The sequence below is a fragment of the Triturus cristatus genome, chromosome 10, assembly GCF_964204655.1.
Source record: "Triturus cristatus chromosome 10, aTriCri1.1, whole genome shotgun sequence".
Taxonomy (NCBI): domain Eukaryota; kingdom Metazoa; phylum Chordata; class Amphibia; order Caudata; family Salamandridae; genus Triturus; species Triturus cristatus.
Genome location: NC_140593.1, coordinates 661,848,170 through 661,872,661, shown reverse-complemented (window position 1 = coordinate 661,872,661; position 24,492 = coordinate 661,848,170). Strand labels below are relative to the sequence as shown.

Below are 24,492 nucleotides of genomic sequence, written 5' to 3'. Positions count from 1 at the left end.
CCATCAGTAAAGAATGAAGGGATAGTGCTGGAACTGGAATGTCTCCTGCATGGTACACAGGGGTGTTCCTCTGCCCGGAGTGCCCAACTGCACATATCTGGTATCCTTACTTTTTCTTCTGCCCCTGGTGTCACGTTGATTAATCTACATGTGTGCAGATGCTTCGGCCTGTTCCCGACTATGAGAGGTCCTAGACCTGTCCTATAACCTGGAAGGGCACACCAAGCATGTCCTCATGTTTGACATCAGACTACTGTCCCTTTCAAGGGTTTGGAACATAGAGCTGTGGTGGAAGCATACCATGGTTAAGAGAATAAATAGTGTGACCAGACCTTTTTACCTGTCACTCAGAGTTAGGCCTAAAGGACCACCTGTGTAAAGTTCCACTTCAACGTCCAACTCCAAACATGCTGTGTGCATGTTAAGTGTGTTTGTGTGTGTTAGACCTGTCAGCCCTTTGGGTGGTCCCTCCTCATCATTATTTATTTTGTCCCACTTTTGCCTCAAACCCTGTTTGAATTTTTCCTTTTTGGGAACCACCAGACTTTTTCGTGTTGCTGCAGATTCAGGGAGCCATTTTAGCTACCCCTGAAACTTCTGTCTGAGGGCCTGGAGCACAAAATGGTGGCCACCTGTGACATCACCAGCATCCACTGGAACCTACCAGCACCTTCCAGAACATTCCAGAACCCTGTGACAGTTGGAGGCGGTTTAGAATGTTGGGAAGCTAAGACAGAGAGTTGGCAGTTGGAGCTGGCAGTTGGCACCTGACTGGTGAAGAGTGAGCAGCAGAAACCTGAAGGAGGAAGGAGTGAGGCAGCAGGGGTGGAAACTTGTGCCTGGAGTGGGGTCCATAAACCCACCCTTGATACTAGTCCCTACTGACTGAGCCCAGCCTGGAGCCCTGTGTGGGAAGAAGCAAGGAAAACCATCCTAAGGACCTGGACAGCAGGAACAGGCCTTAGAAGTCAAGGAAGCGAGTACCTGACCTGTTTATTGGTTTCCCTGGAGCCGGACGTCGAGTAGCCTGAGACCTGGAGCCCGAGGTGGAGAAGCGGCGCTGACTGGAAAAGCAGACGTCGTACCCGGAGCCGCCAGAGGTCGAGAGAGGGCGCCGACGGAGGTCGTGGAGAGTACCAGAGGTCGTGGAGGAAGTCACCCGAGGTCGAGTGAGCGGCGTCGACGGGGGAGTGAAGTCCGCCCTCCGGAGTCGCCGGAGACCGAGGTGAAGCGTGCCGGAGGTCGGGAGTGGAGATCGCACTCCGGAGTCGCCGGAACCTGAGAGAATCGTGCCGGAGGTCGGGAGTGGAGGTCGCACTCCGGAGTCGCCGGAACCTGAGGAGAGGAGCACCGGAGGTCGGGAGTGGGGATCGCACTCCGGAGCCGCCGGAAGTCGACATCGAGCCAAGGCCGGCCGACGTCATCGAACCTGAGGTCGCCATCGGACCGGAGCCGCCCGAAGTCGACATCAAGCCAAGATTGCCCGACGTCATCGAATCGGAGGTCGAGATCGAGCCGAGGCCGCCGACATCGATCCGGAACCGCCTACCGGCGTCGTCAAGAACTGACATTGTGCCGAGGCCGCCGACATCGAACCGGATCCGCCTACCGGCGTCGACACGACTCCAGTGGCGTCGGAACAACAGAAAAAGGGCAGTAAGTGGAGTAGAGGGCGCCAAAGGCCCTGTGGAATCCTAAGAGACTACTCTAGGGGTTAGAGAGGTGCTGGAACCAGCTGGACTGTGCCAGGGGTGAGCTGAGACTAATTTAGAGGGGTTGTGTAGAGTGAGAGAGCCAGGTCTCTGGTATTCCCCCTCTTGATCTACCTCAGTTTAGGCCTCAGCCTTGTCCAAGCCAGGGAGTAGACACCCTCAAGCCTTCCACCTCCCCACAAGCTGTGCCTGGGCCAAATTAGCCCATAGTAATCTCAAATGTGATCTGAGTATATGAGTGTCACTGTCAGCTTTTAATTATTTATTAGGGGCACTGTATTTATTGTATTTAACCTATTTATTGCTTCACTGTATTTATTGGTCCACAGTATTTATTGATGCACAATATTTATTGGTTTACAGTATTTATTGCCTCAGAATATTTAATTGCCTGTATGTATTGCACTTATATTTATGCCTTCATTATTTATGATCACCCCTATTTATTGAATCATTAAGCCAGTATTTATTTGACCTGCACTATTTAAAAAGTTTGTATATTGTGATTGTTATTTATTTATCTAATCAGCAACTAAGAGAAAAAGAAGATAAAGAAAGATATTTTCATAATTTTTACGGTGTAGAGTCGTTTTTGGAACGGATGCACGCATGGTTATTGTATGGGTATGTCGTATGCTTAGCACGGTGCCTGATTCCTGACCACTCGAGCCAAGCTACCACTGTATGTCGCGGAATATACTCCGTTACCCCCAACCCTTACCGGTGTGGGAGCGGAGTAGATTTTCCAACATAATTGGTGTTCAGTGGTGGGATAGAGCTGTGCCTACGTATACTCAACAATAACTGTGGGTAGTCCATAGGCCTACACCGGGAGTTTTCTCAAAGCAGCCTTCCTAATTGTGGGTTTTTGTTTTTTCCAAATTTACTCTGGTGGTGGGAGGAGGTATTATTAAAGGTACCCCCCTGCATTGTTACTACAAATAACTGTCCTCTGACCTGAGTGGGCAAGATGGAGTTTGTACTGGAAGATCTAGAAACGTACACTGTGGCCCAACTCAGGGAGTTTTGCCAGCGGGAGGGGGTGTATTGTCCCCCAGGAGCAAAGAAGGGTGCACTCCAAACCAGGTTAAGGGCTTGGGGGGAGGCACGCCGAGAAAGCAAGGCTGTGGAAGAGGACAGGGATAGAGAGCCCGACAGTGAGGGAGCTGGTTTGTACCAACCGGAGGTGGGGAACCTGTCAGCGGGGCCCAGGACACTTTCCAGGAAGGGCAGCAGTGCCTCTAGCGGTGGCTTGTCTGAAGTGGAGTTAACAGACCGGAGGGAGAAAAGACAGCTCACATGGTACTTAGCAAGGCTGGAGAAGGAGAAGGAGGAACAGAGGATGGCTCATGAGATAAGGCTGAAAGAAATAGATCTTCAGATCCTGAGAATCGGGGCACACCCTGTACCTAACGGTGGCAGCGAAGAACGAGAGTACACCAGGGAACCCAAACCCTACCTGCCAAAGGACATAGTAGCTAGCTATGGGGTGGGTGATGATATTGCCAAGTGGCTAGCGGCCTATGAGGTCTCGTTAAGGGCCCATGGGGTTCCAGAGAAGTACTGGGGAGGGGGATTGTACAAGTACATGCCTCCAGCTGGTAGGGATGCTTTATTGGCCCTCGAAGAGGATGAGCAGACCCACTACCCCACCATGAAACTGGCGCTCATAAGAAAGTTTGGACTAACACCCGAAAAGTACAGACAGAAGTTCAGGGGTAGTCACAAACTGGGCACACAGAATTGGGTGGACTTCCTGGACTATGCAAAGAAGGCACTAGAGGGTTGGATTCAGGGCAGTGAAGTGAGGAACTACGAGGGGTTGTTTGACCTTGTACTGAAGGAACACCTGCTTGAGAAATGTTTCCCTGAACTGCGGCAACACCTGGTGGATAGCAAGCTGACCAATCCCCGGAAGCTTGCTGAGGAGGCGGACATTTGGGCTAGTACCCGGGTGTCCACAAGGGGGACTGGAGGGGATACTCAAAAGGCCGGACAGGGCGCCCCCCAGAAGAAAGAGGGAGGGGAAAAGAAAAAGGAGTTCTCCAAAGGCCCCCAAAATAACTTCCAAGGAAAGGGAACAGGATTCACCCCTAGGGCTAACCCACCCAGAAACCCTAATCCTGGCCAGAGTCAGCAGCCAAGGGTTGTCCATTGCTACGAGTGCGGTGGCGTTGGACACTATAAAGGAGATCCGAAGTGCCTGAAACGACCACCCCCTCCCATTGGAGGAAAGACCCCCGGAGTAGCTAGTGTAGTGCTCGGGGAGGAGATGCCCTTAACTAAGGGAAGGGAGTGGGCGGGTGTCACTTTAGTGTCCCTGGGAGAACGGGAGATGGTTCCTAAGATCCAGGTGCCCGCAAATACCGCAAAGTATGGGCAGTGGGTCACCATCAATGGCCAAAGAGGGGAGGCTCTGAGAGACACAGGAGCCAGTATGACTATGGTGCGTAGTCAACTGGTGTCTCCAGAGCAGGTCATTCCCGATGTACTCCACCCAGCCGCGATGGCTGACGGCAGAACAGGCCACTATCCAGTGGCCGAGATTCCCTTTGAATGGGGGGGGGGTTGCAGGTTCACTTCGAGTTGCCGTAAGCCCTGCCGTGCCAGTCGATTGTCTGCTGGGGAATGACATGGAGCACAATGCTTGGAAGGAGGTGGAATACCGGACTCACACCGAGATGCTGGGTACACCTGACTGGGCCTGTGTTAGCACAAGGTCCGCGACTACCCGAAGAGGGAGTTCGTTTCGGCTGGAGCCTGGAACAAAGGCCCAGCCGGCTGCCAGTCAAGGGAAGAACCGAGGACAGGAGGAGCCTGCCTCGGCGTCCGCACCCCGTAGGACGGATAGGCCACCGGAGGTGGTGGACCAGGAGTCTGCGGTGGGGGACGTTACCAACCTGGAGGACCTACCCATCCCGGCCGAGTGGCACGTGGAGGGAGGCCCGTCCAGGGAGGAATTCTGCCAGGGCCAGAGGGAGTGCCCTACCCTTGAGGGGCTGAGGCGACAGGCCGAAGCCCAGGCAGCAGGGAACGTTGAAGGGAACTACAGTGTTTACTGGGAGGATGGCCTCCTCTACATTGAACCCAAGGCACCCCTACACGGATCGTCACGAGCCTTGGTAGTCCCTCAACATTATCGAGCCTTCCTTCTGGACTTGGCTCACGAGATACCATTGGCAGGACACCTGGGGCAAGACAAGACCTTCGCCCGTCTTGTCCCACACTTTTATTGGCCTCAGATGAAAGTGTCGTCCGATACCTACTGCCGGACATGTGTGTCTTGCCAAGCCAGTGGGAAAACAGGGGTGAAGCTGAAAGCTCCCCTGGAACCACTTCCTGTCGTTAGCACCCCCTTTGAAAGGGTGGGCATCGACATTGTGGGTCCGTTAGATCCGCCAACTACAGCTGGTCACAGGTTTATCCTGGTTCTGGTGGATCATGCCACACGGTACCCAGAGGCAATACCTCTGAGGACCATAACAGCACCTGTTGTGGCTAGGGCCCTGATGGGAATCTTTACCCGAGTGGGTTTTCCCAAGGAAGTTGTGTCCAACAGGGGGACCAACTTCATGTCAGCGTACATGCGGGCGATGTGGAAGGAGTGTGGAGTGACATACCGGTTCACCACTCCTTACCACCCCCAGACAAATGGTCTGGTGGAGAGGTTTAACAAAACCTTGAAGGGCATGATCAGAAGTCTGCCTGAAAGCCTGCGGAGGAAATGGGACGACCTCCTACCCTGTTTACTCTTTTCTTACAGGGAAGTGCCACAGAAGGGAGTGGGCTTCAGCCCCTTCGAGCTTCTGTATGGGCACCCTGTACGTGGACCTCTCAACCTGGTGAGAGACGGATGGGAAAGAACTCCCAGAAAGCTTCCCCAGGATGTGGTGAGCTACATGCTGGCCTTCCGGAGCCAAATGGCTAAGTTGTGGAAGCAAGCTTCTGACAACTTGGAAGCCAGCCAAGCAGTGATGAAGGCGTGGTATGACCACAATGCTCACCCGGTGGAGTTGGAGCCTGGCCAGAAGGTGTGGGTGATCGAACCAGGAGAGCTTAGTGCCCTCCAGGATCGCTGGTCAGGACCCTTTGAGGTGTTGGAGAAGAAGGGTAAGGCTACCTACTTGGTGGACCTGAAGACCCCTCGTCAGCCCCTGCGGGTGCTGCATGCCAACCGCCTCAAACCCCACCACGAGAGGCCCGAAGTCATCTTGATGATGGTGACTGACGGAGGAGAGGACGTGGAAAGCGAGCCTCTCCCTGATCTGTTTGCGTCTCAAGAAAAGGATGGGTCGGTGGAGGGAGTGATTCTCTCCCCATCTCTAACTCCTGAACAGCAGGAGGACTGTCGCCAGGTCCTGGGGCAGTACTCTTCGTTGTTCTCCCTTGTCCCGGGTAGGACTCACCTGTGCGTCCATGACGTGGACACAGGAGACAGCCCACCTGTGAAGTCCAAGATCTACCGGATGTCAGACAAGGTGAAGGCCAGCATTCATAGTGAAGTCACTAAGATGCTGGAGCTAGGAGTGATCGAACCTTCTAGCAGCCCCTGGTCCAGTCCGGTGGTGTTAGTACCAAAAGCTGCACCACCGGGTGCCCAACCAGAACTGAGGTTCTGTGTGGACTATCGGGGACTGAATTCAGTGACCAAAACTGATGCTCATCCGATCCCTAGGGCGGATGAATTGATTGACCGGCTGGGAGCTGCCCAATATTTAAGTACCTTTGACCTTACTTCTGGGTACTGGCAGATCTCTTTGACTGACGGAGCAAGGGAAAGGTCAGCCTTCTCCACGCCCAATGGCCACTACCAGTTCTGTGTGATGCCCTTTGGGCTCAAGAACGCACCTGCCACGTTTCAGCGCCTGGTAAACCAGATCCTCACCGGAATGGAGAGTTTCTCTGCTGCTTATCTGGATGACATAGCCGTCTTCAGTAACAGCTGGGAGGATCACTTGCGTCACCTGCAAGCTGTTCTCCAGGCCCTGAGACAAGCTGGATTGACGATCAAGGCCAGCAAGTGCCAGATCGGGCAGGGGTCGGTAGTGTACCTTGGACACTTGGTGGGTAGGGGAGCGGTGCAACCCCTCCAGGCGAAGATCGAGGCCATCATGGCCTGGGAACCCCCCAAGACACAGACTGAGGTCCGAGCTTTTCTGGGCCTCACGGGATACTACCGCCGCTTCGTGAAGGGGTACGGTACCATCGTAGCCCCCCTCACGGAGCTCACGTCCAAGAAACAACCTCGACGGGTAGTCTGGACAGAGGCTTGTCAGCAGGCCTTTGTGAGATTGAAGAAAGCCATGTGCGAGGCCCCGGTCTTAAGGGCCCCAGACTTTTCCAAGGAGTTCATTGTCCAGACAGATGCATCAGAACATGGCATTGGGGCAGTGTTATCGCAACTCAATGAAGAGGGTCTGGATCAACCCGTGGTCTTCCTATCCCGGAGACTACTTCCCAGGGAACAGAAGTGGAGTGCAATAGAGCGTGAAGCCTTTGCAGTGGTATGGGCTCTGAAGAAGTTGCGGCCATACCTGTTTGGCTCGCACTTCCTGGTTCAGACCGACCACAGACCCCTTCGTTGGCTGATGCAAATGAAGGGGGAGAATCCCAAGTTGTTGAGGTGGTCTATTTCCCTACAGGGAATGGACTTTCAGGTGGAACATCGGCCTGGAGTGGACCACGCCAATGCAGACGGTCTCTCAAGGTATTTCTGCCTTAGTGATGAGAACTCCCAAGGGGTTGGGTAGCTCTCCCCACTTTCAGCTGGGGGGGACGCGTGTTAGACCTGTCAGCCCTTTGGGTGGTCCCTCCTCATCATTATTTATTTTGTCCCACTTTTGCCTCAAACCCTGTTTGAATTTTTCCTTTTTGGGAACCACCAGACTTTTTCGTGTTGCTGCAGATTCAGGGAGCCATTTTAGCTACCCCTGAAACTTCTGTCTGAGGGCCTGGAGCACAAAATGGTGGCCACCTGTGACATCACCAGCATCCACTGGAACCTACCAGCACCTTCCAGAACATTCCAGAACCCTGTGACAGTTGGAGGCGGTTTAGAATGTTGGGAAGCTAAGACAGAGAGTTGGCAGTTGGAGCTGGCAGTTGGCACCTGACTGGTGAAGAGTGAGCAGCAGAAACCTGAAGGAGGAAGGAGTGAGGCAGCAGGGGTGGAAACTTGTGCCTGGAGTGGGGTCCATAAACCCACCCTTGATACTAGTCCCTACTGACTGAGCCCAGCCTGGAGCCCTGTGTGGGAAGAAGCAAGGAAAACCATCCTAAGGACCTGGACAGCAGGAACAGGCCTTAGAAGTCAAGGAAGCGAGTACCTGACCTGTTTATTGGTTTCCCTGGAGCCGGACGTCGAGTAGCCTGAGACCTGGAGCCCGAGGTGGAGAAGCGGCGCTGACTGGAAAAGCAGACGTCGTACCCGGAGCCGCCAGAGGTCGAGAGAGGGCGCCGACGGAGGTCGTGGAGAGTACCAGAGGTCGTGGAGGAAGTCACCCGAGGTCGAGTGAGCGGCGTCGACGGGGGAGTGAAGTCCGCCCTCCGGAGTCGCCGGAGACCGAGGTGAAGCATGCCGGAGGTCGGGAGTGGAGATCGCACTCCGGAGTCGCCGGAACCTGAGAGAATTGTGCCGGAGGTCGGGAGTGGAGGTCGCACTCCGGAGTCGCCGGAACCTGAGGAGAGGAGCACCGGAGGTCGGGAGTGGGGATCGCACTCCGGAGCCGCCGGAAGTCGACATCGAGCCAAGGCCGGCCGACGTCATCGAACCTGAGGTCGCCATCGGACCGGAGCCGCCCGAAGTCGACATCAAGCCAAGATTGCCCGACGTCATCGAATCGGAGGTCGAGATCGAGCCGAGGCCGCCGACATCGATCCGGAACCGCCTACCGGCGTCGTCAAGAACTGACATTGTGCCGAGGCCGCCGACATCGAACCGGATCCGCCTACCGGCGTCGACACGACTCCAGCGGCGTCGGAACAACAGAAAAAGGGCAGTAAGTGGAGTAGAGGGCGCCAAAGGCCCTGTGGAATCCTAAGAGACTACTCTAGGGGTTAGAGAGGTGCTGGAACCAGCTGGACTGTGCCAGAGGTGAGCTGAGACTAATTTAGAGGGGTTGTGTAGAGTGAGAGAGCCAGGTCTCTGGTATTCCCCCTCTTGATCTACCTCAGTTTAGGCCTCAGCCTTGTCCAAGCCAGGGAGTAGACACCCTCAAGCCTTCCACCTCCCCACAAGCTGTGCCTGGGCCAAATTAGCCCATAGTAATCTCAAATGTGATCTGAGTATATGAGTGTCACTGTCAGCTTTTAATTATTTATTAGGGGCACTGTATTTATTGTATTTAACCTATTTATTGCTTCACTGTATTTATTGGTCCACAGTATTTATTGATGCACAATATTTATTGGTTTACAGTATTTATTGCCTCAGAATATTTAATTGCCTGTATGTATTGCACTTATATTTATGCCTTCATTATTTATGATCACCCCTATTTATTGAATCATTAAGCCAGTATTTATTTGACCTGCACTATTTAAAAAGTTTGTATATTGTGATTGTTATTTATTTATCTAATCAGCAACTAAGAGAAAAAGAAGATAAAGAAAGATATTTTCATAATTTTTACGGTGTAGAGTCGTTTTTGGAACGGATGCACGCATGGTTATTGTATGGGTATGTCGTATGCTTAGCACGGTGCCTGATTCCTGACCACTCGAGCCAAGCTACCACTGTATGTCGCGGAATATACTCCGTTACCCCCAACCCTTACCGGTGTGGGAGCGGAGTAGATTTTCCAACAGTGTGTAGCCATTGTACCACATGCATGGTTTATGAGTCAGCCAGACTAATGTAAGCCAGGGGCATCCATTTGGGACACACCTGTCCTATTAGCACAATATGGAGGATGAAGTCTCTGTGCTCTCATACAATGAAAGTGTACTGCTTACATTCCGGAGGGAGCGGACCCAGACACTGAATGGAGGGAATGGAGACAGACCTGGCTTTAGATGTTCTGTAAGTCTTTTTTTTTAGCAAGCAGCTGTTGAAACTTCTTTCTGAATACTGCCATTTGGTGGATGGTTGTGCTGACAAGTCAAACTGCAGACTCTGTTGCAAAAGGTGAGAAAGTCTCTAGGTGATGCATACCGTTTTATCTTTCACCAATTACTCCTTCAGCTGAACTGAAAACAAGAAGGTGCGGAAATCTCGCACCTTTTTCTGCCTTGGTTGTGGGAGCCCAGGGATGGTCCCAATGCTACCTGCTGTGAAAAACTCCACTCTACACAAAGGTTGAGTTCGGCGAGAGCCTGAAAGGACACTTGAATGAAGAATCTTCCCCAAAACGTTTTTACAGTTTATCTATCAAGAGGTTGTCTACAAAAGTGGGACCCAAACCACGCTACTTTATTCCAGTTCCAAGTCCTCAAAGACCAAGGTAGAGAGTGCTTCACAGAGGACAGCTGTGCAAATGAGTTCGGTGTCTGCCTGATAGCCAGCCTCCCAGAGGTCAGGGGACATCATCTGAAGTCTGTATACCATGTTGGAAGAACTGTGTACCTGCCCTGAAGCACCTAGACACCTACCTGCTGAGAAAGGGAAAGTGCCTCCTTGGTCCTGGAGAAGGAAAGACTGTCCAGGAAGGAACAAAGTCCAGTGCCGATTTGAAGAAGGCCTAGCTGCGTCTACATGTGCGGTGGCATCAGCATAGACGATGCCTGCAATAGTTTATTGTGAGGAGCATCTGCAAATCTCCTGATCCACACACTGCAATTGTTAGGTTACTGCTACACCATTCAGACCACAGTGGCTGGATCTCGATCTAATCCTCATGGAACCAGGCAACGTGCCCATTTTGAATGGCTAGGCAGACGCACTACTGAGCGCAACTCGAACCTGGCTCTAACGAACGTTATAAAAAAGACTTGCCAGTTTTCTGCAGCTCTTTCAAGTGTGCAGGAAATCCACTCTGGATGCATGGTGGCAGCAGAAAGGACTAGTGAGAACTCATCTAACATAAAAACTGTGGGAAATCCAACAGCAGCCGAGTGGGGTGCATGCGACTCCTGATCGTCCTTAGTGCTATGTGAAATCCAGAATCTGGGGAGAGTGCCATTGAGGAAGCAATGAGGGAATGGAGTGTGTGTAGAGCCTACATGGTATAGTGCCCAGAATCACGTACTTGTTTATGGGTACTAAAGTGTATAGTATTTAATTCAACTCTGTGATTAAAGTAATTTCTTTCTGACAAATTTAGGTACTGGGCCGAACATTCACTTTATAGGCCTGTTGATGGACTTTTAAGCTCTGAGCTCAAGCACCCCAACGCTACTTCCCTGAGATGACTGTGAATGCACGCACTCGCTACCCTGGAAGTGAAGTGTGGAAGGGCAGTTTGCAGTGGCCCAGTGTGCAGAGTCACAGTAGGATGGGCCCGAGGACATCAGTGGCAAATAACCTCAACACCCCAAAGCTCTCTGCCTGCCCAGCAGCCCCCTGAACTTGGTCAAACAGATGATATTACCAGACATACAATTACATTTATTGTTCAACTTATTTGACGAGCACTAGGAGAAGTGAAGGGTTGCCATTTTTGTTATGTTGAAATCAAAGTGCAAGGTAGGGTGTCAGTATACAGTTTACACCTTGATGTATTGTAAAAAAGTTTGCCTAAAGATTTTATATTCAGCTGCCCTTATTTGATATGACATTTGGAAAGCAGTGGAGATCTCTTATTATGCCCTGTGCAACATCCCTTAAAGCAGAGAATACAGAGGGTCGGTACAAGAAATATGGTGCAAGTTAAGAAATGGCAGCCATTTGAAACAGAAAGCTCAACGTGGTTCACCACAGTTTGAGGAGATGATGACATGCCACCTCTAGAGCAAATGTGAACCAAATGTTTGGCAATGTCGAAGCACCACAATAACTGTCAAGCCTCTATTAAGATTCTATGTAAAATTGTCAAGTCAGCTCGAATATGGAGGAACAATTTAGCTCCCTGCGGTCTACAGGACACCAAAGATGTTAGCTTAGCTGTAGAAAGACAAGGAAGTATCCTGGCCAAAGTTCATCAAGAAATGAGAAGATGATCAGCATGTGTTTGTCAGTTGCCTTGCAAAGGGTTACTTTTAACAGAATGTAACTACATGCGTTTCTAGGATCCTTGTTTAAACAATCAATATAAGTGACTCCTTTGTGATTTTTGCTATTCTTTGATTTTGTACTACACTGTCATCAGATGAATAATACTTAATATTTATCTAATCTTGCAAGCAAAGCATCAGGGAGTTGAACCTGTAATCTGTGGCTCCCTTCTGGCAGAAGCATGGTAAGGAACAGTCTAATATATGTGTTTTCAGGAGTCACTCTCCTGAGAAAAGTACCAGAGTTTGATACATGATTAAATCAGGGTAAGATACCACTAGTTATTACTGAGTTTGTGATTACACCCTACTTGCTGCAGGTCTAATGCCCTTATTTCAAGAGATCCAATTATTCTGATAAACCCAGTAACAGCAATTACTATGTCATGTGAATTATGAGGGCTGCAAATAGATGCTGACTTGTCTGAATCATCTATTTATGGTCATTCAGGACACCTTTGTAAAAAGAAATCTAAAATTCTATATATTTTTGAGCAAATAATCGCTAAACCAATCCTGGCCTTCTTTTGCTTTCCCCTTACTGGCCAGACTCTTTCCTGAACCTCCAGATAGCAGTTAGGTGATTCCGTAATCTCAATCAATTGAATACTCTTGGCCATATGGAAGTCAGAAAAAGCTAATTTTTGAGCTTACCTTTAGATGTAATATCCATATTACCCAATCGGATTTTTTGATGTTCAGCTTGGTTCTTTTTTTTTAGGAACGCATCTGCCCCCCTTATTAGGAATTCTGCTATTTTCATTTAAATTAAGCTAGCTTCAATCCATCCAGATCTGAGTATCTTTGTTCAGATCTCACATAGATGAAACATTACCTGGGTATCATCAGCAGGATTATGGAATCTCATCTCAGAAAACTGCTGCAACTGACTGAGAGGCTCAATATATATGTTGAGAAGCAGCTGTATCATACATAACTTCTGGGGGGATTGCCATAAGGTAGAGGGGGCTTTAGGTTTACAGACACTCACCTTTCTGACACCTAGGGCTTGGTCTGGCACTCAACGTCTTGTTTCGACACTCATACCACTTCCTGGTGATGATGGTGATTGCATCAGAGCACTAACAGAGCCAACATAATGCATCAACGATGATGACGACCAGTTGAAATCCATCCCAAATGACCAACACATTGTTAAACTTTCAATCATAGTTGTAAACTGAGATTTTGTTATGCTTACTATGTTCTTTTCATCCAAAACCCCACTCAACAAACCATTTTCTGTGAATCTCTGTAAAATATCCATTCTTTTCTCTCACTTGCCATTCCATTTCTCAAACATGACTTATTTCACCAGGTACAAGAAAGAGGCATGGGGGCAGGTAAAAATGAATGATTTTGTACAAGAAGTGTATGAGTCCTAAAAGGCGTAAACAACCAATACCCATCTCTCGGAGAACAGCCTTGATACACGTAGAGCCGCTCTGGACTAGCACAGGCCTCTAAATACAGACTTTGAGGTTGGGGAGTCCTGTGCCACACAATTTTCTTAGTAGGAATCACATACTAATAATTTGTCTTACCTCTCTTTATTAAGCAAGGGAGGGGGTGGAGGCACTGGGACACTTTAAACAAGAGACACTGTAGGAAGTAGAGGCAGGTAAAATAAACGAAGGTCTGTGGAGGTACAGTGAGATATTATGGAACAGTAAACGGGATAACAGTAAACAGGAGTTAGAGGTTAAACAAGGGTATTTGTGGAATTTAAACATAGAGCCCCTTGCGGGTATTTGTAGAAGGAAAATAGAGCCCTTTGAAAAGGCTTGTAATGTAGGCTTCGTGGAGATATGGTTGAAATTAGAACACTCACCCTGGAGCAGAGGGAGCAGGCCCATTGTTGCTTGTGCCAGAACCAACGTTTTCTCCTCCTTATGTTTTTTTTCTTTTGGCAACACTTCAATAACAGTCACTGATGGCACAAAAACAGAACAAGACACACATGGTTAACTAAAGTAAGGGCATTGTATCATATTTAGATTCACAAGGTACACCTCTGGACCAAAAACTGCAGCAGGTGAAGGCAAAGTCATTACATCCCATATTGACACCTGCAAGGATGGCGGCGTACACCAAGTAGACCATTCTGTAATGCATTTCATTTCATCAACACACGTTTGACAAGCAGATCAATGCTCCCCTCCTACAATCACCAACGACACAGCTCATCCCTGGGCCTTTACCTAATTGGGAGAGATGAGCACACGTCGCCACACCGTGCCCCAAGGCCAGTGCTAAATCTCTACTCCCTTCATGCTCTCCAAATATGACTGAAAAATATTGTTTTAACAGCTCTTCTCCACCGTAGGATTGTCAGTAAACTCAGAAATGATTAGGGCATTCCTTCACTAGAGTGGTTTCCCAGAGCAAATCAAATATGTTTTAAGTGTCCATTCACTTTAGTAGGCTCCTCCCATTTTCAGTTCACGTGAAATGGGAAGAAGACCCACCAGCAGCCACCTCTGTTTGCTTGTGGAATCCTATGTGCATGACTGCACACCTGAAACAGGGAAGAAGTATCCGTTGAAACTACAGAACAGATCTGAGACCGAGAACCATGATTTCATGCAAGAAACATATTCTTCTAGAGAACAGAATCATCAACACAGTCAACAGCTTTACAATAAGCTAGCCAGCAAAAGCCATGAATAAGGTTGATGTCAGGTAGCTGAGGACATAGTCATCAAAACAGCCAGAAAACAACCTGCACTTAATTGACTCAGACTAGAGATCTATCGTTATTCTGAGGTATATAGAATGCAAACAAGGTCTTAGAGGGCATTGAATCCAATATATTAAAGTAAGGGTGGGCGTAACTCGTGTAATTCCGTGTAGTGTAATCATGCAGAAATACCTATGAATGAAGCAAGATTAAGTGGGATTACCAGGGAAGAGTAATTCTGCGTTTAGCTCCATTTCTTATAGCAAAAATGCCCCCTCAAGTCCACAATCGACAGAAAAGTGCATTTTTGTACCATGAAACAGCGCTAAATGCAGCAGAACACTGTTAGCGAGCAGCCACTTGCATTCACTAAATGTGCTCTTGGAGTAAGAATTTTCCTCAACATACTACCGGCATTTAGTGCTATTTTCTTAGCTCAAAATGCACCCAATTGCACTACATGCAGCAGAGCACGATTAGCTAAATGTGCTCTTGCTGTAGGATTCCCCCCGCACCCTGCACTTTATTTTTTAGCTGGACTGGAATTATACGTAAAGAGGCTTGATGGTTAATCAGCTCAATCAAATCAATCAGTTATTTGGTCATGAATTCATGATGCAGGATTATTTACGTCCATGTACTTATAATTACTGTATGTGCACTTTATTACTTAGACCCAAAGATTAATCTTTATTGCATCTGCCCTTTATTTTTTAGCTGGGCTGGAATCATACATAAAGGTAATTGAAAATTGGTTACTCAATCAGGTATTTGGTTATGAAATAATGATAAAGGGTGTTAATGGTCAATGTGTTTACTATTACTGTATGTGCATTTTAACTTTTCTTTGAACAAGGTCTAAATTTGATTACCTTTTTTGTGTGGCTATGTTATCTAATGAATTATTTATGGGTTTTTTTTTCTAATGATTTTAGTGAATCAAACAAATAAACGAATAATAATGCTAGTGAGCAGAAGACAAATGTGAATGACACAACAGATTCTGTTGTAGATCTTTCTGTAGTTCTTTTAAGGTTTTCAGCCGAAGGGACTCCTTGATGCAAGTATGACTACAGGCTCGCCTTGTCACAGGAGGACCTATGGAGCAAAGCTTTTGCTTTCTATATGTTTGACAGATAATAACACCAAATAGGTAAAAAGCATATTTATGATCATGCAGAGTGTGTGAAGTCACTTTCTGATAATTATATTATTTGATCAGGAGTGGAATCAGGGGGTGAGTTCCTTGGTCCTGAAGAAAAGCCACTGGGAATGACTTGTAGAAAGTAGGGTCATCACATACATACTTTCTACTTCTCTTTCCCCCTTTTTAGGTCTCGTGAGCCAAAGGCTCAAAGAGACATTTTATAACTGGGTTTTTCAAAGTGCTGCCGTGGCCTAAAGCTACAGTGCATGTGAACGTGCACGCGCTCAGCCGCCAATCACTGCTGCGCGCGCACCACCCAAGCGATCGCGATCACTTTCGCTTTGATCGCGATCGCTATTACTTTCGTTTTCGGCCGCGCGGCCGAATGCTTGTTTATCCTCTCAACGTGTGACATCTGGATTGTTTCAAGCGTGAGGTCTTCTGTTTTAAAAAAAATCTTTTTAGTTGCCCAGTCCTAAAAAGGCCTTGTGAAACGTCTGACCAACTATCTACAAGCATTTTCTATTGATGCCCCAAGGCCCTCGTTGTGGGAAGGCTGATGGAAGTAAAATCCAGGGGATATTTTTTTGCCCGAGATTTAATAATCTGACCCCTTCACAATTTGCGTTTTACCAGCAATTTTTCCGCTATGCAGATGTGATCGGGTTATACCACGTTTTCCCCCTCAGAAAAACTAGTGCTACCACATCTGGTAAAATTGAAACGCATTTAATCTATTTTTACAATATGCGAAACACTTATCAGGGAGGTAAGAGTGCCACTTGGGAAAACGGCATCATGCTATTGCTTTATTTCCGCCAGGGGAATAAACTGCTCTTTAAATCCGAAGCGGTCAGATGAGGGCCCAAGGATGAAGCAGAAGCTATCTTCTTGTGTGTGCCCCCCTGAAGCCGCTGAACTTCCAGCGGATGTCACGCGCGTCACTGATCCCGCTGCCCTCGCATCGAGCAGGCCTCGTCGCCAACCGCAGTATTTTCTGTCAGGAGTAAACGTTTAACACCTAGGTCGCCGCTGTGACTGGCGAGCCTGCATAAGTTCGGTCCTATTTATAGTGTAAATGATAGGAGATGAAAGGCACACTTTGAGGTGAAACAACTTCTGGCAGCCGTTTTCGGCATCGTTACCGGCTGGCTTGCTCTTGATTACAGGACTCGGAGTGAAGGTGGGGACGCTCCAAGGGAGAGTGACAGGCTTGCATAATTACCGGGCTCGTTGTTAATGTGGGGGTACCGCCCCTCGTTTATAATTGTGCGGTCTGCATTTTTCACGCTCACAAGGCTTAATATTTACTTTCATTATTTGCTAGTAAATCTGCTATGCGTTTCCTGTTCCCAGGTAGGGAGTTGGGGCCTGTGCTTTTAATCTCCAGCCTCCTGTCACTTGTGATATGTGGGGTAATTTTCCGGTATTTTTTTCCTGGCAGGCCTGAGTAAATAGATTGCTCTATAGATAACACAATAAGGAGGCCAGTGGTTTGTGAACAATAAAGCTGAACGTGGTGTTCTTGCGTGATCAATCAGCCCGGCTGCTCGGCTCATTGCGCGCGGCGGCGATCTTCAGAAGGCCCGCTCTGCAGAAAGAAGGCGGCTAAATTCTGATGAGGAATGTCCCGCGTGTCATCTCTATACAAACCTTACTTTATTTACATCTAAAAGGGAACGACGAGCCTTTGGTCAAGGCACTGTTGCCGTTCGTCCTTTGCTGCTATGCGGCCTCGGCTTGCCTTGCCGAGACTGAGCACGCGCTCTTCCAGACCTGCCAACTCACACGGTACCACCGTGTGTCACAGATAGCCAGTGCTTTAAATAGAAATATAGAAGTGCAGGTACTAGCTACTTAGAGTTCCTATTTGCTCCTGAGAAGTGCTGGCACTCCCCTATTAGATGTATTGCAGCAGTGCTGAGAAGTGCAGGTACTCTCCCTTTAAAATAAAAGAAGTGCAGGTACTCAGTATTGAACAGTACCTGCTCATTTAAATCAATGCAAATATCGCCCCTTCACAGGGTCACCCAGATATCACACAGTGGCAGACAAATCAGGCTGGAAACCCCTGCACTCTGTGGGTATCCAGCTCGACTTCGGCAGCTGTAAGTAGCTGATGTCTATTAAGAAATGTAAGGCTATTTTTAGGTCTCGCCTGACCCAGCGCATGTGCTGGTCTGGCGAGACTTATTGAGAGGGTTCCGAAAAGTGCTACCAGGCCAGCCTAGAGCTACAGTGCATGTGCGCGGGCGCGCGCGCCGTGCTTTGCCGCGATTACTTTAACTTTCGTGGCCGCACGGCCGCTATGATGTGATCGCGATTGCGATCACTTTCACGGCCGCACATAGCCAATAGGTCTCGCTTTTGGGACCTTATAAGTATTTTGTTATGCAACTGTTGCATGACTAAACACTTATATGGTCCCAAAGGCGAGACCTATTGGCTATGCCAATGCTTGTTTAACCATACCGTCTGGAGGACGGAATAAATAACTACTCCCCTACCAGGCAGGTATATTTACATTGCACTTAAAACAAATCCTCCTACTCCTATTCTATCACCATCTAGAGGATACCACTCACTGTTCCAGCATATTTCACAGGTTGTAGAATACCCCGTTCTGTAGTGGAATGGAGGAACCCTATGATGAAACATGGCACCAAGGGGCAACCCTGGTGGGTGAGGGTTATCTAAAAAATCTGTGCTCTTTTTCTCACCCTGCAGGAGGATTAGCATGCACTACCCCTTTTTTCTTGAGATACAACAGGCCGATAGACTGAAGAGGGCTGGCTCAAAACACACACAAATATATATATCTCAATGCAATACCCTTTCAGGGTTCGGACGTCGCATATATTATGCAAAAAAGAAGCGGAGAACCCTGGGTAGTTCCCAAGTTTAGGTGGAGAGCAGCTCCTGTACAGAGCAGCGGCACTCTGAATCTGCTCACCTCAAGTGTCTGTTTTTCTAGTAAAGTTTTTGAGCATAGGATTAGCACACTGCCGTCTATGTTGAGCAAGAAAGGGACAACATATTTTTCCATTTATACATGCAAAGTCTTTAAGTACAGGATTAAGAGTGCCATCCACACCAAGCTGTAAAATGACAAAAGCCTTTTATCACTCCAGGCACGGTATTACAGCTTTGGATTGGCAGTTCTTCAGAGAGATTTAGCTTAGTCCATACACAAGAGAGCACCCAGTATAAGTCAAACCAATACCCTTTCAGGGTTAGAGTGCCACATAAATTATGCACAAAAAAGCAGAGAACTCTAGGCAGTTGCCAGGTTTAGGTGGAAAGCAGCTACTGTATAGAGCATCCTACAACACCAGCGAGACTCTGAATCTGCTCACCTCAAATGTCTGTACTTATCACTCACAATTACACTTATGCACCACCTTTCAATTAATATTTCGCATACTTCCACACACAGTCTTGTCACCTCACTCACCATACTACATTAACTGTAACTTGCCACTCTAGCATGCACAGTGTTCTGGCTAATAATATAATTTGTCATGTCATAAGTGTTTTTTTTACTGCAATAATTCCACATGCTATAACTCATGGAATATCCAAGGGTACAGGGAGTTCATGGAGAAGATGCATGTTATAGTTAATGTAGTGTAGGGCGTGAGGTGACAAGAGTGTGCACGGAAGTGTGCAACTGATATTAATTGAAAGGTGTGCATAAGTTTAAATGTGAGTGATAAGTATGACTTACAGTAATATGAAAGCAGTGCATGAATGATAATTTCAAGAGATAAGTCTAAGTTACGTATTTACTGTAGTTTTATTGTTTAACATGTATTTGGCACAAATAAAACAGAAATAAGTGTGCAAGTGACTTATTAATTTAACTTATTTCTTTAATAAACCTAAGAGATAACTATAACTGTAGAATGTCTAATGTTTGCGGAGCTTAATGTGGGTTTGTATATCAAAGCTAAATTAAGTTTTCTTAACTATAACTGATGTGTAACCTTTGTTTTATTGTGGAGAAAATATATATATATATATACAACATTGGACCAATGCAGAACCTGAGCCTGGGTATAGCTAAATACACTAGAGCCAAAAAAGGAAAGGTCTATATGACCTTTATGGATCGGCAGCCTTCGATTGCGTTGCCCATACCCATCTTTGGAGAATCGTGGAGGAGATGGGCATAGATGAGGCCATATTTGCATATTCCTTTCTAAATACACAGATCGCCCCTTAGCAGACCCCAGCTAAGAAGAGGTGGGAGCGGTAGTGCGAGCGTAGTTTTACTGATAAAGAGTAGACAGACATAGTGCGCGCACCTCCGCCACTAGCGCCGCTGGCGAAGAAACACTGTTAAAGCTAACGCACTACTGGTACTACACTCCGGTCGTCTGGCTCAATGGCAGAAGGGAAGGGAAGACACATGTTGGAGACATTGCGCCCAATCAGGCACACTCACCCACCTGCTGTGGCTTCGCCCCAAACTCCATAGGTATTGGAAGGCAGTCCTGGCTGACATTGACCTAATGTTCGATACTGAAATACCCTGCTTTCCCAGCTATGTATGTTAGGGTTGCCCAATGTTCAAACTTATCCATTACACTCTGAAAAGGGTTGCGTTTGCACTTTGTGCACCAAAGCAAGTCCTGTTATCAAAATGGGGCACTGATATAGTTCCAACACATACAGATTGGATACATAAGCTTTGGGACTTATTGGGGATGGAGAAATTGACAACAGTCATCAGACATACGGTATGGCTGATGACTGCTGTCAATTTCTCCATTCCCAACCCACGTTCGACAAAAGATGGTGAACATGCATTAAACACCTTTCGGGAGAGTTCCAGGAACTCACGTGCCAGATATATCTGCACATACTGCAGATTACACCCTACACCTCAACAGCAGACCCAGGGGAAAGGAAGGAGGGACAACTACTACAACTGTGACAAGAGCACGTATTGTTCTTCTTTATTCATAGTTTATTGCTGATGTCGATTCTGTTTTACCCATCCCCTTTCCACTTCTCTCCCTCCCCTCCCCTCCCTGCTTCTCAGCTACCTCACCTGCCAATGGATGTAGGTGCAGGATGTTGTAAATCAAAAAGCAATAAAAACTGTTACACTCCTAAAATATTTATGCAGCACTTCAAAAAGTACTAAAGTGAAAACACAAGACAAGAAAAATAGCACACCCATTTAGACTAATAGAGTAAAATTTAATAAATTATTTGAGACCAAAACAACCAAAATTCAATAGGTAGAAAAGGAGATATGCAATTTTAAAGATTTAGGTATCAATAGTGCCTAATCACAAAGTGCCAACTGTGGTTATCTGGTTGCGCCGGGTTAGACAAAGTCACGAGTTCAGGCCGACCACAATGGAGCGTGGGCCGGATACAGGGACCAAGTAAGGCCCACTGAACAAAGTGCCTAAAATCCTGGTTGCAAAGTTTGGGAAATCTCACGTCGAGGATGCATTGCCCAGTGACAGTTCCGAGAGGCTGTGGTTTGCTACGCGAGGTCCTGTGTCCTGTGTTGGAGATGTGTAGCGCAGCGATGGATCGAATGAGGTTGTCGACTGTGCATGTAATGCAAGGTCCTGTGTCATCATCAAGGATGCCATCGATGGGCGGCTAGCGATGCAAAGTCCTACATCAGGGATGCGTCACGCAGAGGCGGTTCTGAGAAGCTGAATGGCTGTGATGCAATGTCTTGCATTTGGGATGCGCCACGCAGTGGCAGTTCCGAAGCAGGGCTGAGAAGAGATTCCTCGTGTTTCATTGTTTCTGCCCAAGAGACCACAACTGGGCTGGCAGAACACCTTCAGGCCCACGTTCAAGGGTCCAGGACTGGCATGACACCATTCGGTGGGCAAAACTTACAGCAGGCAGAGCCCACGTGCTGGGTTCAAGATGGTTGGATCATTTTCTGTCCCTGAGGCTCTGATCAGGAGGCCAACGAACTAGTCCTTGGAGTCACTCTGATGGTCCTGGGTTCAGGTCCAGTCCTTTTCACTCAGGCACCAGGGCAGCAGAGTAGCAGGGCAGCAGAGTTGCAGTCATTTTTGCGGCAGAGCAGCACAGCAGCCCTTCTGAGCCTTCCACAGGTCCCGAGGTGTACTAAAGAGTTGGGTTCCAGAGTCCAATATTTATACTTGGTGCCAGCTTTGAAGCAGGAGAAGGTTCTGGAGGGATTCCACCCCCAGAAGTGTTTGGAATTTCCTGCCACCCTGCCCTGGCCCCAGCTTGTCTGGGGCCACAAAGACTATTGGCAAAGCCTTTGTGCATGTGCTCAAGCAGGGTCTTTGTGCTGGTAAAGTGTAGTTGGTGACAGCTCTGCCTCCCTATCAAGTCAGACATGGCTCATCCTGCCAACACCTATTTCCCCTTTGTCTCACTGTCCGGGAGTAATATACAAAGACCAACTGCAGCTACACAGAGTCATGCGACCCAGTATACAGGCTGCAGGCACCAATTGGTTAGGACAAGAAAATGGCACTGTTCTAAAAGTGGCATATTTAGAAGTGTGACTTAAAATCCAACTAGACCATTAAAGAGGGTTTTAAATTACAATTCTTGACACAAAACTCCACATTCCATACTTTTGTCAAAGCATGTACAAACTATAAGTAAGTGCAGAAAGGTTATTGACGCAATTACTTATAGGCAAAAGGGAAAAAACTCTTTTAGCCCCTGCCTGCCTAGCCAACTTCCATTTTATAAAGGCTGGGACCTGCCTCAGCCTAACATTCAAGGCCCACCTCCTTATCTAAACGCCTTATATCCAGCAGTAAGGCTGAAAATGCCCCCCATAACTTGACTCCGTTAGATGATGCAAATTATATGTCTTACACAAGTCTTCTGTATCACTCCTCCTGGAGCCCTCTTGTGCTAAGAGCATTACTGTTTGTTTCTGTGCACCACGGACATTCTTTGGAGTTTTACCCCTACTGGCCAGGGGTACCTTATCAAGGCGATAAGAAGCCCATTGACCAGCATTCTTCTCCTGCAGCAGGTACTTTACTATGTGCCTTAAGGAGCGCTATTCAACTCTAAGGAGACTAAACCAATAATTAAGTAGCTGCTGTTTGTATATTAATAGTACGCTAGAAAGGTCCAATTCTAACCTCGGGGCACTAGTTAAGGAACCTCTCGGCAGGCCAAGCCACCTTTCCATATATTAATTTCGATGTTCTGCACCCTGCTCAAATGTTTTACCAGCAGTACCTCACATCCATACGGCAGCAGACTAACAATTTTGGCATTATAAGTCTCTCTTAGCATTTTAAAGGCTAAGTCCATCCTATCTAAAGCAATTACAATAGCCTTAGCTTGAGCTTCCTGGAGGTCAATATGAGGCGTAAAGTTATGGTTATATCTAAAAAGAAGAGCAAGATGGCGATATTCCTTTACCACCTCTGCTGAGACACCACTGAGCCGTCACTTAAACCTTTTATTCTGGACCCTCCCTTTCGAGAAGACCATTCTTTTGGTTATAGCCGTGTTTATTGTCCGGTTATTGGACTTACAGTATTCCGCAAAGCATTCAATTGCCTCTGAAGGGCAACTAGAGTAAGATGCAACAAAACCCTATCATGGACATAAAACATTACTGAGATTGACTCGTTGCCTACTTTTGGTGGAAAGGATCGAGCCCGATTTAATTCTACAATGGCATTTGCAATACATATAGAGAACAGGTGTGGGGCCATCATACACCCATCATACACCCCTGCCTCAATCTATTATTGGTGGCAATTTTTCCAGACAGTGCTCCATTACCCCCTAGTTTAAACCTGGTCCATGAACCTTTGTGTAGTTGGATAATCAGCTTTAAAAAACCTGGAAGACACTCTCATCTCCTCATTTTCTCCCAAAGGCTTATTTATAGTGTCAAACGCTGTTGACAAATCGATATATGACACATACTGAGGTTGTTTCTTTTAAACAGCATATTTTTCATTCAAAAGATTTAATATTAGACAGCTGTCCATTATTAAGTAGCCTTTGTAAAAGCCCATTTGGACCTTAGGTACGATATTAGTGTCGCTTACTCAATTTTGTAACAACCGCAGGAGATGTTTCGCATATACGTTACTGGGGATATTCAGCCATGTATTTATACGGTAACTCGACGGCAGGACCCACTTCCCCTTTATGTACAGAGGGACCCTAATACTACCTTTCAGGTTCTCGGTATCCCAGGACTGCTGATCATTGCTCCAAATACCGCTGCCAGGACTTGAGCCCACGAATCGGGATTGAGTTTAATTATGTCAGAGGAAAGGTCATCGAGACCCTGGGCCCTAGAGGTGTTGAAAAACTGCATTAGAGACATCGATGGGTGCATCAACAATGGGAGCTGAAGTTGTAGCACCTTCTTTAACTATTGCTTTTGTGACTTCTCTTTTTCCTCCGGTATGAGAGCGATCAATGGAGAGATGTCATGCAACATTTGGCGCTCACATGCCTAAAGACGCTAAGGCATTTGAGGCTTTGATTGATGTAGCTGCCATGGATTCAATTCTATTACCCAAATGATCTATGCCCTTGCCATCTCTATAAGGAGGTATGGAGGAGGGTGGCATTGGATTTTTTTTTACCTGTGCTGAGCTGTAGATGCTATGACAGAACCAGGTTTAGAGTAGCCCCCAAGGTAGCAAGGGCTGTGTCTGTACCCCCGTATTTCTTCTTATTTCTTCTCCAAACATGGCACCACTGACAGTACTGTAGACGGTGTTTTCATTCATTTAAGCCTTCTGACCAGACAAAATGCAGTATATGAACAGACCTAGTAGCTTTATGTGACTGCT

At 47.4% G+C, this 24,492-nt stretch overlaps 1 protein-coding gene across 2 annotated transcripts in view; it reads right to left on the bottom strand.

The window, feature by feature from the left end:
• The window catches only part of CFAP70 (cilia and flagella associated protein 70), a 960,887-nt gene that overhangs the window by 653,751 nt on the left and 282,644 nt on the right, over nt 1–24,492 (bottom strand). For both annotated transcript variants that reach the window (XM_085628140.1, XM_085628139.1), the window contains exon 4: nt 13,693–13,791. In XM_085628140.1, the coding sequence (XP_085484266.1) occupies nt 13,693–13,791 (99 nt within the window). The remainder of the gene's footprint in view (nt 1–13,692; nt 13,792–24,492) is intronic.